The sequence below is a fragment of the Oryx dammah genome, unplaced genomic scaffold (genome assembly GCF_014754425.2).
Source record: "Oryx dammah isolate SB20612 unplaced genomic scaffold, SCBI_Odam_1.1 HiC_scaffold_19, whole genome shotgun sequence".
Lineage (NCBI taxonomy): Eukaryota > Metazoa > Chordata > Mammalia > Artiodactyla > Bovidae > Oryx > Oryx dammah.
In genome coordinates, this window is record NW_024070203.1 from 3460935 (window position 1) to 3476021 (window position 15087).

The 15087-nt window shown below is 39.4% G+C and overlaps 1 protein-coding gene across 2 annotated transcripts in view; it reads right to left on the reverse strand.

Moving 5' to 3' along the window:
* The window catches only part of SMAP1 (small ArfGAP 1), a 183387-nt gene that overhangs the window by 116304 nt on the left and 51996 nt on the right, over positions 1 to 15087 (reverse strand). For both annotated transcript variants that reach the window (XM_040261404.1, XM_040261403.1), the window contains exons 3-4: positions 12599 to 12616; positions 9788 to 9921 (exon numbers count right to left, since the gene is read on the reverse strand). In XM_040261404.1, coding sequence (XP_040117338.1) covers positions 9788 to 9921; positions 12599 to 12616 — 152 coding nt within the window. The remainder of the gene's footprint in view (positions 1 to 9787; positions 9922 to 12598; positions 12617 to 15087) is intronic.

A 15087-nucleotide genomic window follows, 5' to 3' on the forward strand; every position in this document is an offset into this window, starting at 1 on the left:
GCTTCTTCCAGTCCAGCATTTCTAATGATGTACACTGCATGTAAGTTAAATAAGCAGGGTGACAATATACAGCCCTGACGTACTCCTTTTCCTATTTGGAACCAGTCTGTTGTTCCATGTCCAATTCTAACTGCTGCTTCCTGACCTGCATACAGGTTTCTCAAGGGACAGGTCAGGTGGTCTGGTATGCCCATCTCTTTCAGAATTTTCCACAGTTTATTGTGATCCACACAGTCAAAGGCTTTGGCATAGCCAAGAAAGCAGAAATAGATGTTTTTCTGGAACTCTCTTGCTTTTTTGATGATCCAGCAGATGTTGGCAATTTGATCTCTGGTTCCTCTGCCTTTTCTAAAAACCAGCTTGAACATCTGGAAGTTCATTATTCACGTATTGCTGAAGCCTGGCTTGGAGAATTTTAAGCATTACTTTACTAGCGTGTGAGATGAGTGCAATTGTACGGTAGTCTGAGCATTCTTTGGCATGGCAGTAATGGAAGAAACCCACAAATCCCTAGATGCCATTAGGTAGGGGTGAGGCATAATGACCAGCAGATGTGCCGGCAACACCTAATGAGGTGTTGAGTGGGTCTGAGAACAGAAGACTAAGACAGTGGACACATATAAGCTGGAAATTACCGAGAGGAAGATGGCACATGAAGCTGAGAGGGATTTCACCCACCCCAGCAGCAACGAAGTGCAAGAAGCTGGGAATTGGGAGAGACCCCACAAGAACCACCAAATCTCCCTGTCAGGACAGGGCCCTGCACTGAGCAGAAACTCCTGGGAAATGATTCAAAATGGAGTAGGACAGGAATCACGGAGATGAAGGAGGAGAAGGTTCCGGTAAAAGTGGGAGAAAACAAGTGGCTTTATGTTTTAAATACATGAAAACAACTGAAGAGACAGGTCTGTGTGGTTAGAAAAGCTATTTTGAATATTAATTCCTTTTAAAGATAATGAAAAATCAATGTCGCATAAAAATGATCAACAGAAAATAGTCAAGGTCAAATGTCATACAAAGTTGTCAGAAGAGGAGAATAAGATGTGGAACAATGTCTCTAACAGTGAAGCCACGTAAGAACAAACATGCCCTGAAAACAGATCAAAAGCACAGTCTACTAATCAGAACAAACTAAAAGCCATAAATACAACATAACAAAGAATATATAAATGAGTCCAACGACACATGATGTTATTAAAGAGCAACTAAATCAGAAATCAGAAATACACAGAATTAAAAGAAAAACTCAGGAATGAATTAGAAGTTCTTTAAGAATTCAAAACTGGATACGAAATTAAATAGATGATCAGAACAAATAAACACAGCAAATGGTAGAACTCTGGACAGGCAAAAGAAGGAAAAAAGAGAACTTAATGGAAATAGAAAGTAATGAAAAGTATCTAAGAGAAAGTGACAAATATTAGTGTCAGGCAATGAAGACCCAAATCCAGGTAAGAGGGTCAATGAAACAGGAAACTTAAACAAGGAAACAGGATACTAAAAACTTCATTTTTAAAAAGTCACTGGAATAAAAAAATTTTTTTGAATGTCACTGAAATAAAAATTTTGAAACTACATGTTAAAAGAACATACCACATGCAGGCATTTCCTGTCTAAAAGAAACCTCCAATGTTTCAAGAAAGAGACAGGTCAAACATAAAAGTACTAAAAAAGACAGATCATGCAACCATCTAGCAAAAGAGAGCTGCAGTGGCTCCAGGCAAACAACACATCTAATCACCACTGTGAAACAGAAAATGAGGCAGTTACAGGGCAGGGTTTTACATTTTCTGATAGCCTTATTAAAAAAAAAAAAAAACCCGCAGGTACAATTAGTGTTGATAATGTCTTATTTAATGCATCTTTCTCCCCTGCAGAGCTCCCAGGAAAACGTAATAACTGATTTCACTTGCATCTAAAGACTTTAAATGGTGTCATAATGTCATTTTTTTTTGCAGTGGATTGACAATTTAATTACTCACTAACAGCTAAGACCAGGCCCAGAGAAAAGATCGATCTGATACATTCTTGGATTCTGTCCCAGTAAAACCAACCTGTACAACCTCATGATTCAAGTACAACTTAAGGTTCAGCTGTCCACAATACTCTAGTTCCAGGTTTCCATTGTATTAAAGAATGAAGAGGGAGCTCAGAGCAGACTGGTTTCATCAACTGCAAGTCATTTTAATTTCACAAAATCAATACACTTTCAGGAATAAAATTTATTATAACTTCATCCAAAACATACTATGTCAGAAAGTCGAAGAAGAGAAAACTTCTTCAGTGTGCTTAGCCACGTTCACCCCTAGCCACTAGCACCTCCCACCTCTGAAATCTTTCACACGCCTGTTTTACCACTGCAGATGCACACAACGTGACCACAACATGACAAGAGCCTGTCATTTCAGTTGCTTTTCCAGCTACAAAGAAGTAGTGAGAGTAACTAGCAAGTCCCTTTTGCCTATTCTCTCTGATTGGGCCAGATCAGGAATTCAAGCTGAGCTGACAGAACTCAGTAAGGCTTACTGATGAAGATCAACAGAAACCCATGATTTTCGCTTCCTTAGAGAAAATACTTTTCTAAGAGAAACCAAAAATTTAAATGAAGACAAACAGGTTAATGTTATGACATAAATTAAACTAAAGGCTGCACCAAGCTACCTTACTGTAGGTTTCTCTGGGAATGACAAGGTTATCAGAGAAATCTCTATGCATTTAGCTGGTGATTTTCTCCTTATGAAAGAAAATAAGAGCAAAAAAGTTTATCCAAAACACTTTTAGAACCTGTCTTTCTGACTTAACCCAAGAATCTTGTCACATTCTTTTGAATTATTGGAGATTTCAGAAAAGTCTTTTCCTTTGGGGTAGAATTTGACTCTTGGAAAAATCTGAATCACATCTGTAATTGTGGTGTGTCGTTTTTATTCTAATGCATATAATGAAAATGACTTTTGAACTTCTGTGGCAACCAAAGAAGATTTGACATACCACCCAAGAATCTCAAAAATGGAGGAGACTTTAGTCACTGAAACTGCTCCTCACCTGCCATCCAAGGCTTGAACCCCACCTACATCTCCAGGTGCATGTCCAGCCTCTGCACAGACCATCCCAGTGATGGCTAACTCACTGTTCTCCAAAGGCAATTTATTTCAGTTTGGAACAGTCTCAACACTGAAAAGTACTGCTTTCTAGTTTCAGCATATATTACCTCGGAACCTCCATACACACTAGCTTAAGTCAGACTTCCTATGGCGGCTATATTTTTGGAACTTTACAAGTATAAAGGAACACAGGGAGAAAAGGACAAAAAATGGAAAGCAACAGAAGCAATGAAAAAATTAAGAACTGATGGGAAACAAAGGCACAGGAAAGAAAGCCAGTCGAGACAACCAGATGACTGTTCAAATTTTAGATGTATCACGCAACAGGTAAACAGACACCTACCAATCTCAACATTTCTAAGTGCACACATTAATTCCTATGATTGTGGCCAGTTTCCCATATTGAAACACTGAAACAGTTTAATAAATCCTTTTTTCCTGTTTCTGTATAAAACACCTAGGCTTCACTGATACTGTTAAAGAACCACAGTTAATGATATTCTGCTCTTTATTCTACTCAAATGTATCATGTTATCTAGCAAAAAACAAAAAAAAAACTGCATACCTAGTTGTATCTATTTCTTTCTCTTAAAGTCTATCATAATATTAGCAGTTGGCTTTGTTTTATAAAAAGCATTTTTCACAAAGCAACAAGATTTTTTATGATTTCATAAGAGTTCCTGAAACACAAATATGAATAGATAATGAACGCTCATGCTGAAATTCCAGTGTCATGGAATCAACCGATAGGACTAACTCCAGCCTCACCAAACATACTTGGGAAAATTACCAATTACCATGCTAAGGATATTCACATTGGAAAAGATTCTGATGCTGGGATAGACTGAAGGCAGGAGAAGGGGATGACAGAGGCAGAGACAGCTGGATGGCATCACTGACTCGATGGACATGAGTTTGAGCATGCTCTGGGAGTTGGTGATGGACAGGGAGGCCTGGTGTGCTGCAGTCAATGGGGTCGCAAAGAGTGGGACATGACTGAGCAACTGAACTGAAGCTGAACTGAAGGATATCCAAGGTTTCTTCAGTTCAGTTCAGTTCAGTTCAGTCACTCAGTTGTGTCTGACTCTTTGCGTCCCCATGACTCGCAGCACGCCAAGCCTCCCTGTCCATCACCAACTCCTGGAGTTCACTCAGACTCACGTCCATCGAGTCGGTGATGCCATCCAGCCATCTCATCCTCAGTCGTCCTCTTCTCCTCCTGCTCCCAATCCCTCCCAGCATCAGAGTCTTTTCCAATGAGTCAACTCTTCCCATGAGGTGGCCAAAGTATTGGAGTTTCAACTTTAGCATCATTCCTTCCAAAGAAATTCCAGGGCTGATCTCCTTCAGAATGGACTGGTTGGATCTCCTTGCAGTCCAAGGGACTCTCAAGAGTCTTCTCCAACACCACAGTTCAAAAGCATCAATTCTTAGGCGCTCAGCCTTCTTCACAGTCCAACTCTCACATCCATACATGACCACAGGAAAAACCACAGCCTTGACTAGACGGACCTTTGTTGGCAAAGTAATGTTTCTGCTTTTCAATATGCTATCTAGGTTGGCATAACTTTTCTTCCAAGGAGTAAGCGTCTTTTAATTTCATGGCTGCAATCACCATCTGCAGTGATTTTGGAGCCCAGAAAAATAAAGTCTGACACTGTTTTCACTGTTTCCCCATCTATTTCCCATGAAGTGATGGGACTGGATGCCATGATCTTCGTTTTCTGAATGTTGAGCTTTAAGCCAACTTTTGCACTCTCCTCTTTCGTTTTTATCAAGAGGCTCTTTAGTTCCTCTTCACTTTCTGCCATAAGGGTGGTGTCATCTGCATATCTGAGGTTATTGATATTTCTCCCGGCAATCTTGATTCCAGTTTGTGCTTCTTCCAGTCCTGCGTTTCTCGTGATATACTCTGCATATAAGTTAAATAAGCAGGGTGACAATACACAGCCTTGACACACTCCTTTTCCTATTTGGAACCAGTCCATGTTCCATGTCCAATTCTAACTGTTGCTTCCTGACCTGTATGTAGGTTTCTCAATAGGCATGTTTCTTAAGGTGTGATAAATTCATGAATGCCAAAGGTTTCAAATAGAAAATCTAAAAGAACTGATACTTTAAAGAAGTCACTACTAGAAAGAGGGGAAAATCATCTGCACAGAAAAATAACAACTGAAGCCGTGAGAGTAACTGAGTCTTCCCTTGGAGCAAGACAAACGAGCAAAAAGGCTAAAGGCAAAACTGCATGGGAAAAAGCAGAAAAAAAGTTTAAAAAAAAAAGAAAAAAACACGGCAACTAAATAATGAAACAAAACAGAGGATGAGGGATAGTAATTTTAGATTTTCTTACACAGAAAAAGCTTCAAGAAGGCAGTGAGGCGTGTCAGGGAAGCAGGGACCACTTGGGTGGCATGGATATGGCCACAAGCGTTAACTGCACTCTTTGTGAGCACAGACCCAGCAGAGCGGCGGAGTAAAGGCGAGTCAGCAGAGGCCAGTTGGGTAGAGGAGTGAGACAGCAGGGAGAGACCCTGCTCAAGAAATCCAGCTGCTGCAAGAAGGTCAGGGCGAGCCCCTGGAGGACAGTGGCTGGCACTGTGAACAGTCAGTGAACGCTCGCTGGTGAACAAGTGAGTGAACTGGCATCGCGGGGTTGAGGGCTGTCTGTCGAGGGTCAAAGGGTACAAGGCAAACTTCTGTGGAGGCAGGGGGCAAGACAGAAGGTTTCAAAGAGGAGGGAAGCATTTAACGATGCCTCCAAATGAATATAACTTCTTTAATTAGGTAGAAAAGCAGAAAGGAAGCTGAGAATGGAAACAAAGGCCGAGAAACCAGCACAACCACCTTCTCCCACTCTGTCCCTAGAACAAGAAAGCCAGCTGCTGAAGTCAGAGCAGAGATGCTCGGAGGAGGGTGGACAGAAAGCGAGAGTGAGGAAAGCCTCTGTTCTTCTGATGCAGGAGTAAACAATGATGTGAGGAGAGCTCAGTTCAAAGACTTCTCCCTCTGGGCCAAAGTGTGGTCAAAGCCACAGCACAAAGGGGCAAGGTATAAAGACATGGAAGGAAAGTGCCTACAGAGCGCTGAAGGCAAGCGTACCGTGCCTGAGGAGACTGGCATGAGTACATTACAGTCGTGTATGCTTGGTGTTCCACCCTGCAAAATGCCGAGTATTGACACCTTATCAACAAATGTCACCAGTAAGTCCTAAACAAAGATCATGTGAGAGAATACTACTAAAACATTTACAGATTATAGAATATGAAAAGTGTTACCAAAAGTCACCACAAAAAGTGATCCCAAAGTGACCATGGAAAGTGGTCTAAAGTTACCAATAAAAACACCAAATGCACGGAGCATACTTTCCAATGTGGACAAAGTCTCACTAGGATGTTTTATTAGGCAGCACAATTTACACAATTCTCTACAAAGTGAGCCAAGAAACTTTATTCTTTTCTAACCCTCATTTCTTTTAATTGTATTTTTTAATGAAAGTACAGTTGATTTACAATGTTATTTTCTGGTACACAGCAAAGTGAGTGATTCAGTTACACACATACACACATTTATATTATTTTTCATATTCTTTTCCATTGTGGTTTCTTATAGGATATTGAGTACAGTGTTACACTAGGGCCTTGCTGTTTAATATATTCTTCATTTTAATTCCTTCAATACAGACCATGAAAAATGAATAATTAAGAATTTTTAAATAGTGAGGGGAAAAGGTAATCAAGACTTGGGATTAATGAACCAGTACAAAACTAAAAATAATACTTTTATAAATACGATGGCTTTTATTTTATTTTATAACACATTGATCCTTTCCAAAAATTTGACAAGTACCCAACAATAAACCCAAGATCAAAGACATTTCATCTATGAACCACCATTCAAAACAATTTTTTATTATAATTTAAGGTGAATAACTCTATTTCCATACTAATAAGCTTTGGTAGATAAATTATTTTCTTTTAAAAGTAAGCATACAGCAATTCTAACACAGCTATGATAGACGCCCTAAAAACTGACTCCCACAGACACTATATATATGATGTATATATAATATCATATCCTCAAACTCCACCATCTTAGGTAAAGGACTTGAGAATCCACAGATTTCAACATGTGACAGAGTCCTGGACCAGTTCCCCAAGGACACGGGTGAACAACTGTATAGACCTTTCCCAAGGTACATAAAACTCACTTTTATCTGTATTTGCTCTGTAATTATACCTCATTCTTAATACACTTTATTTTTTTTAAGTAAAATATAAAAGCCAAAGTTGGATTAAGATCCCATAGGCCACAGGGCAGCGGCCAAAGGAAAAAAAAGAGACTGAAAAGATCCTCAAAGCAGCAATACTGAGGATCTTGCACAGCGAACAAAACAGACTAATCTCCCTAGTAACTGACAAGCCAGCATGACGGAGTGTTCAAGATGTGCCGGTCTGAAAAGAGCACAATACCGTAAATCAACTGTATTCAATACCCAGTGAGCCCACTAGTGTTATAATGCTTTGCCCGTATTACCCGTATTACCGCACAGCCCCGCCGGAGGGCACTGGGACCGCCGCCCCTCGGACGCGGGCACCGCGGCACCTGAGGCAAGGCGCCCTGCCAGGACCGCCCGCGCTACCCCGGAGTCCGACTCCACAGACAGCTTTCTCAGCCACCTTGTTCTACTGCCTCTCGGGAACCAGCTGCCCAAACAAAGCTTGTGCTCCTCAGTATGGAGCCTCGGGGTCTTTGCCAACCACTTTCTCTTTTTCAGTACACAGCAGTCCAGAACTGATTTTAAAGAACAACTCTGGCTCTGCCTGCAAGCACTGACAAGGCCCACACAAGAATACCGGCGGGCTCACCTGTCCTTGTGACTAGGCTGACCCACCCTTCTTTTCTTTAAAGTGAGCCTCACTGTCTTCTCAACTTGACTTCGCAGGCGTGCACTCTAACCTCACTCTCCTCAACTGCAGGAGGCGCCCTGAGGCTTATGAAGACACACAGCACATCCCTATGAGAAGTACTCGTCAGGAGTCTGGCATTCAAAAACAGTCATTCTTATTTGAAGAAGCTGACATACAAATAAGTGTTCAAACAGAACTTCAAAGACTGTACACTACTTAGTAATTGCTTTCAAGATCCTTACATATTTAATAAACAGTATCTTGCTTTATAACCTATCCCCTAGAAAACCAGTAAACTATAGTGCTCTGATTGGGAAGTTATGCCCTAAACTACTAGAAAAGAACAGCTGTCCACCTCAAAGAACCTGCTACTCAGCTCCTTTCAACAGCCTAGTTGAGAAAAATAATATTTCTGGAGAATTTAATTGTCTGGGGATTCCATGTTTTCTCCTTGATTTGAAACAAACCATTAAAAAGGCAACACATTTGGTCTTGAGTGTTCTGTATCTTCACAACCATTACAAACTCAAGTGACATTTTCAAGCTACACTTCATGTTCTCTTAATGACAACTTAAGAAACAATCTCATGAAAATCTGTTACCATAGTTACTACAGAGATGTTACTAAGAATACTGCCTTAAAACAAAATGTTCAAAAAGCTCTGCTTCCTTAAGTAAATTTTCTCAATGATCTCGAAAAGACAGTTGCATATTTCCTTTTAAATTCTAGCCAACAAGAAGTTTAAAAACTAACCTAAGACTAAACTAATTAATTATGCTTGACTTTATGGCCTGAAGATCTCTATCCTATTTTTTTCCTTTGAGTATTTTTGAGGTTTAGTTTTTTAATATTAAAATTTTTGCTACATCTAGTATTTACTTTGGTATAAATGTCTTCAGTATAGAAGCTGTATTTTCTTTAACCAAGTCTATGTACCTTTTTTAATGATCACTCTCTCCCAGCATTCTATTCTATTATTTCTACCCTTACTTCACATATCATGTCAATTTGTGTGTTATATTTGTTTTATGATTGTGAGGTATATGTGTGTATCACTGAGGTTCAACTACATATACTTGTATATTTAGGTTTCATGCTGACTATAAGTAATTTGAAAAGGGCATAAGAAAAAGACAGGAAATTTCACTGTGAACTATAAATATAACCAGTAGAAATAATCATTTTTACATAAGCAATTAACCTTAAGGATTAGAAAAAGTATGATTTTGAAATTTTAATACTGTCACTAGAAAAATGGCAAGCCCTTAAAAGTATAAATTTATCTCTAAAAAACTAAACTGCTCCAAACAAGTCCAGTCACGAGAAGAACACTGGCTAAATGGGCTGTCTTCCAGCTCCTATGACTTGTCTGAGAGTGGAGAACGCCCACTCCTGCACGGAAGGAAGCCCTTCCTTCCCGTCAGTGCTGCAGACAGAGGCGGTTTTCTCTTCGTCTTTACTCAGGCGCCCTCTACTGACTGCAAAGCAAAACAAACTACGGAATTATACCCGCAAATCTCATCAGCACAGGAAAAGAATTTATTTTTTAAATACTTCAAAAGCAACATTTTAGATAAAACTATATTAAAAATTGACTTTACTACAGAACCAAGAAAAAATAAACATCTGTGAACTGACAGTTCAAGTTAACGCTTAAATTTTGTATGTGGCATATACCATGTTTCATTATACTACTTCACAATGTTAATCCTTAGATGCAAAAACGATTAAAGCTCTTAAATCCATTTTAAATAATTTCTCTGTAGGAGAATGTTTACCTGGATCTGTTCTGGTGTCCACTGGTCTAGGTTGACTGACTTGACCCTGGATATATGAACCCCAAGATTCCTATGGATGCCAGCACATCTGATGCAAATAAACACGCCAATATTCCAGGAAGCCCATCGAGGACCTGATTGCGGAGAAGAAACAAAGAAAAGCTAGCATTAAAAACTAAAAAAATATCAGAACAGCATATAAGAAGCATTCTGGTTCTTTATACAATCATAATGAAGAGATACAGAATTCACAGGCTCAAATTTTCAAATGGCACAGCAGCAGCTTGCTAAGAAGACTTGTCTTGGTGGTGCTAAATGGCTATAAATCAACCTTCAAGAACTTTAATCAGTTTACTAATTTTGCCTTCCTAGGAACTTCCCCTAAAATCTAAGAATTTAAAACTACTTTATGTGAACAGCTTTTTCACTAGCATATTTGATTCAGGAGTAGTAACAGCCCACAGTAAAGGTAAGACCTTTATTAAATGTGTAGGGTATTGTTTAAAAAGACTACCAACAAGTAAAAATCAAAGAGGTTTTTTAAAATGAAACAGAAATTAGTAAAAAAAAAAAAAAAAAAAACAGACAATGAACCTAAATAGAAAAATGGACAAAAAAGATACAAATGGGTAATCCACAGAAAAAGAAATGTATGGCCAACAAACGCATAAAAATATGTACTCTCTCACTGGTAACTGCGAGAAAATGCCCTTTAAAACTATATAATAACTTCTACTTTGCAATCAACACCTTGAGGAGGGGAACATTTTTATCAATTAACACCATTAATAATTATAAGACTAAAAAAGGACTGCCTCAAGAAGCCTTTTATCAACATGAATAAATCTCAGATATAACCCTGAGATTAAGAAGTTACAGATGAACTAAGGTGTGTTATAAAATGTTAAGTCTTTGGGTCAAAAAACTGATTCAAACACCATAGAGAAACTCACCTAAATATGTAAGATACAAGCCTTAGCTGTACTATTCTTCGTACCTTTGACTGTACTACTTCTTGATAATTTTAAATCTTCTTATGATTATCTTCACATACTGCTTGTACAATTAAAGTAAAATGAAAAATAAAAGTAATATCTGGAAATTATATCAAACATTCAGAAGCTCATATATAAGATTTCTCTAAATGACTTGATTATGAAAAATACAGTAAGAGATTAATAAAAATCAAGTTTTTTTTTAATTTAGGTTTTTTTCTGTTTAAGTACATACTTCTTATCTAAAGATGAGAATCTACAAAATAACATCAAGGCTAAAAATTTCAATGTAGTTAACACTAAACACATTCTCCAAAAATTCCTTAGGAGAGAGGTTATGTAAAACAGACAAACATCTGGGACATGCTCTATTTAAGACTCTATTTGACTACCAACCGTATCAAAATGAGTTAGCGGTCAAAAGACCACTGCTGTTCATGTACTGAGCTACTTCTGAGCTGCATAAATTACACTGGACCTAGTAACAGGGCTTAAGTTTCTCATGTGTTCAAAGGAGTTAGAATGGCTGCCCTCAATACTTCGGTGAGTTGTTTACGGAAAATATTTTTAAAGTTTTAAAGCACTACTTAACGCAAGTTACTGCCATGTTAAGAAATTCTGATGATCAAAATATAACACTTTTTCCTCTAGAGAAGTTCCTATATTGGTCTGTAAAACAACTGTATCTTAACTTTCCTCAAAGTAACTCCTATAAAGGCAGTGGGTCCAGAGCATGAGAAAACAGAAATCTTCAACACACTCCAAGAAGAGCTTCATTTTTGTGAAAATAGAATGATTTCCCTGGAAATAATCTGCCAGAACTTCAGCCAAATACAAATGGAAACCTTTACACGATTTCCTAATGTGGCTGCTATGACTGAAAGAACTTGCATAATACGATGCAACTCTCCATGCGGGTACAAAACTGCAGTACCCAATACAGTGGTGCATTTTTATAACAACAAAAGATAAGAAAGGGATTGAAAGGCATAAAAGCCTTATGCAAGGATAATGCTAGCAGTAATATGAAAAAAAGGCTATATTACTATTGAGCAAAAGCTAGATATAATTAAATGTTAAATGGTATTTAAATCTTATTAAGGCTATAAAAGTCATTTTATTGATTCCTACAAGGAAGAAAAAAAAAACCTTGGTTATCATTTATGGGAAACTTTAGTCCCAATCATTTTTTACATATTGAAATAATAATGTAATTTTGTCAATATATTTTTCTTTAGAACATAAACTATCATAACTGAACAATATAATCAAGAACTCCCAAAAATACTTTAAAAGTCTACCAAAGTTACAAATGGAATATGTACTCTGTAAAATTAGCCCTGTAAATTTACCTAAAATTGCCTTGATAAAATAGTAGTTGCTTAACATGGCAGTCATTCAATTATCAATAGGAAATCCTTCTTTTCATTCACCAAACAGGCTTCCCTGGTGGCTTAGTGGTGAAGAATCCCCCTGCAAATGCAAGGGGGTGCAGGTTCGGTTCCTGGGTTGGGAAGATCCCCGCAGAGAAGGAGATGGCAACCCACTCCAGCATTTCTGCCTGGAAATCCTCATGGACAGAGGAGCCTGGAGGGCTACAGTCCACTGGGTCACAAAGAGTCGGACACAACTTATCGACTGAACAACAACAAATTCACTGAGTACTTACCAATTCTGTGCCAACTAAATGCTTTATAAGACCACTGACAATGATAAAAGGCTAAGTTCTCACACTCAAGAGACAATACCAATTTAAATAGATGCAACCATTTTTTTAAAAAATTGGTGAAATCTAGTCCAGTTCTAGAGAATAAACCCTTCCACCAACAATCTACTCGTGCACACACAAACCACATACACATGTGCTTACACGCTTCTCAATTTATGCGTATGTTTATCTTAAACAATATGACATGTCTATGCACACACAGACATTCACACATACACAACACACCCGTCAGCAACATTTTAAACAGCGGGTCACAACTCATTAATTTAATCTCAACCAGAATTTATTTTTAGAAGGAAAATGGTATAAGTGCATCAGACGAAGAGTAAATATCACTTTGTTAAAACTTTTAAAAAATCAGTAATATACATAGATACGTACAGACACACATACACACAAAAATCAGGTCATATTATAAAATGCTGTTTCTCTGGGTCAGAGTCAAGCAAGGCTGAAAAACACTACAAAGAAACTCATAAATATACTCAAGAAGCTGTGTAACCAGAATATTTACAGTAGCACGATTTGTAAAAAGATTGACAAATGTTCACCAGTACGATTATCTCCACACCACTGAAAATTATACCACAGTGAAAATGAATAGACTGCACATATCAACCTGGTTAAACGGGACATTTTAGCACAAGGTGATATATATAAAGGCTTCCCTGGTGGCTCAGATGGTAAAGAATCTGCCGGCAACGCAGGAAACCCAGGTTTGATCCCTGGGTCGGGAAGATCCCCTGGAGAAGGGGCTACACGCTCCGGCATTCTTCAGGGGCAAGGAGACAAGGCCATGGGAAGGCAAGCAGGTCTCACAGAGGGGGCCAATCTTGAAACGAAGCTTACACACTGGCCGGAGCCACTGACACAGAGTACACCAGGACACATCTCAGCAAAGGCTGAATAAGGTGAGGGAGGTCAGGGGAGTGGGTGGTCAGAGCAGAGGGCAGGGCGTCAGACAACTGGGGACCTTTCAGGAGCTGACAGAGGAGCCATATAATAAAGGCCTCACACGGCAACGGAGGGGCTGACCCTGGCCCCCACGGAGAAGACCTCAGTCCTCGTCCAAGTGCACCTGGCCTTCCCTGCTTCTGCACGTTGCCCCCTCTGCCCCAATGCTTCCTGCAGGCCGTGAGGTGCCAGGCTCGCTCCGTCACATGCCACCTGCTCTGGGCAACTTTGCTGACCCCTCCAGCCACAGCTGCCTCCCCTGGCTATGCTCCATCACTCGTAACAGGACAGTCTCCTCTGAAGTCTACGTAAAAATCTAAAGTAAACAAAAAGACAGATACAGGCAAACACAAATAGATGAACAGCTGGAGGGTCTAATTATTTCAGCAGCTAAGTTTCAAAGCAAGAAAAGTTCAAGAACTGCAGTGTCAGTTTCAGATCAGTGTCTCCCAAACTCTAAGGCGCATGCGTGTAGTCGGGGACACGGTGAAATCTGGTGGCCCCGGACAGTGCCTGGGACTCTGCAACCTGACAAGCTACCCGAGACACCAGTGCTGCCGTTCACAGGCCACAGGGACAACAGCAAGATCCAGACTACTTTCTGTATAAAATGTCTCATAGAGAAAACAGTCCTTTTTCTTGCTGAGAGCATCTATCTGCATTTGCTCAAATGTGTTCTGTCCTTTTCTTCTTCCCATTTTATGCTTTTTCTTGGTTCTTTTCATGTTGTGATTCTGTTACCAAACTGAAGTAGCTACAGTTATTTTTACTGCTTTCTTTTCCTTTAACCTTTATGCTATAATTGGAGAAGGCAATGGCAACCCACTCCAGTGTTCTTGCCTGGAGAATCCCATGGACGGAGGAGCCTGGTAGGCTGCCGTCTCTGGGGTCGCACAGAGTTGGACATGACTGAACAACTTAGCAGTAGCAGCATGCTATAATGATTGACAAACTATTCTGATATAGTCACAATTTTATATTTGCCACCTTACTCAAAGTTTTGTGTACATTTGCATTTCCATTTCAGGTAGAAGAGTTCCCTCCAACATCTCTTATAAGGCAGGTCTGCTGGTCATAAACTCCCTCAGCTTCTCCCTGTCTGGGAAAGCTTTTATTTCTCCTTCATATTTGAAGGGTAACTTTCCTGGGTAGAGTAGTCCTGACTGACAGTTTTTCTCTTTCAGTGTTCTGAGAATGTCATTCCACTCTCCTGGTCTACAGAGTTTGTTTGGTCAAACTCCAGGAGATGGTGAAGGAAAGGGAAGCCTAGCATGCTGCAATCCAGGGCATCGCAGAGTCAGACACGACTGAGCAACTGAACAAGTGAGGGTTCCTTTGCAGGCGACCATCCTTTTCTCCTTGGCTGCTTTAAAAGTCTTTCTTTGAGACATACAGATGGCTAACAAACTCATGAAAAGATGCTCAACATTGCTCATTATTAGAGAAATACTAATCAAAACTACAATGAGATACCACTTCACACCAGTCAGAATGGTTATCATCAAAAAGTCTACAAACAATAAATGCTGCGGAGGATGTGGAGAAAAGAGAACCCTCCTACATTGCTGGTGGGAATGTAAAATTGGTACAACCATTATAAAGAGCAGTATGGAGGTTCCTTA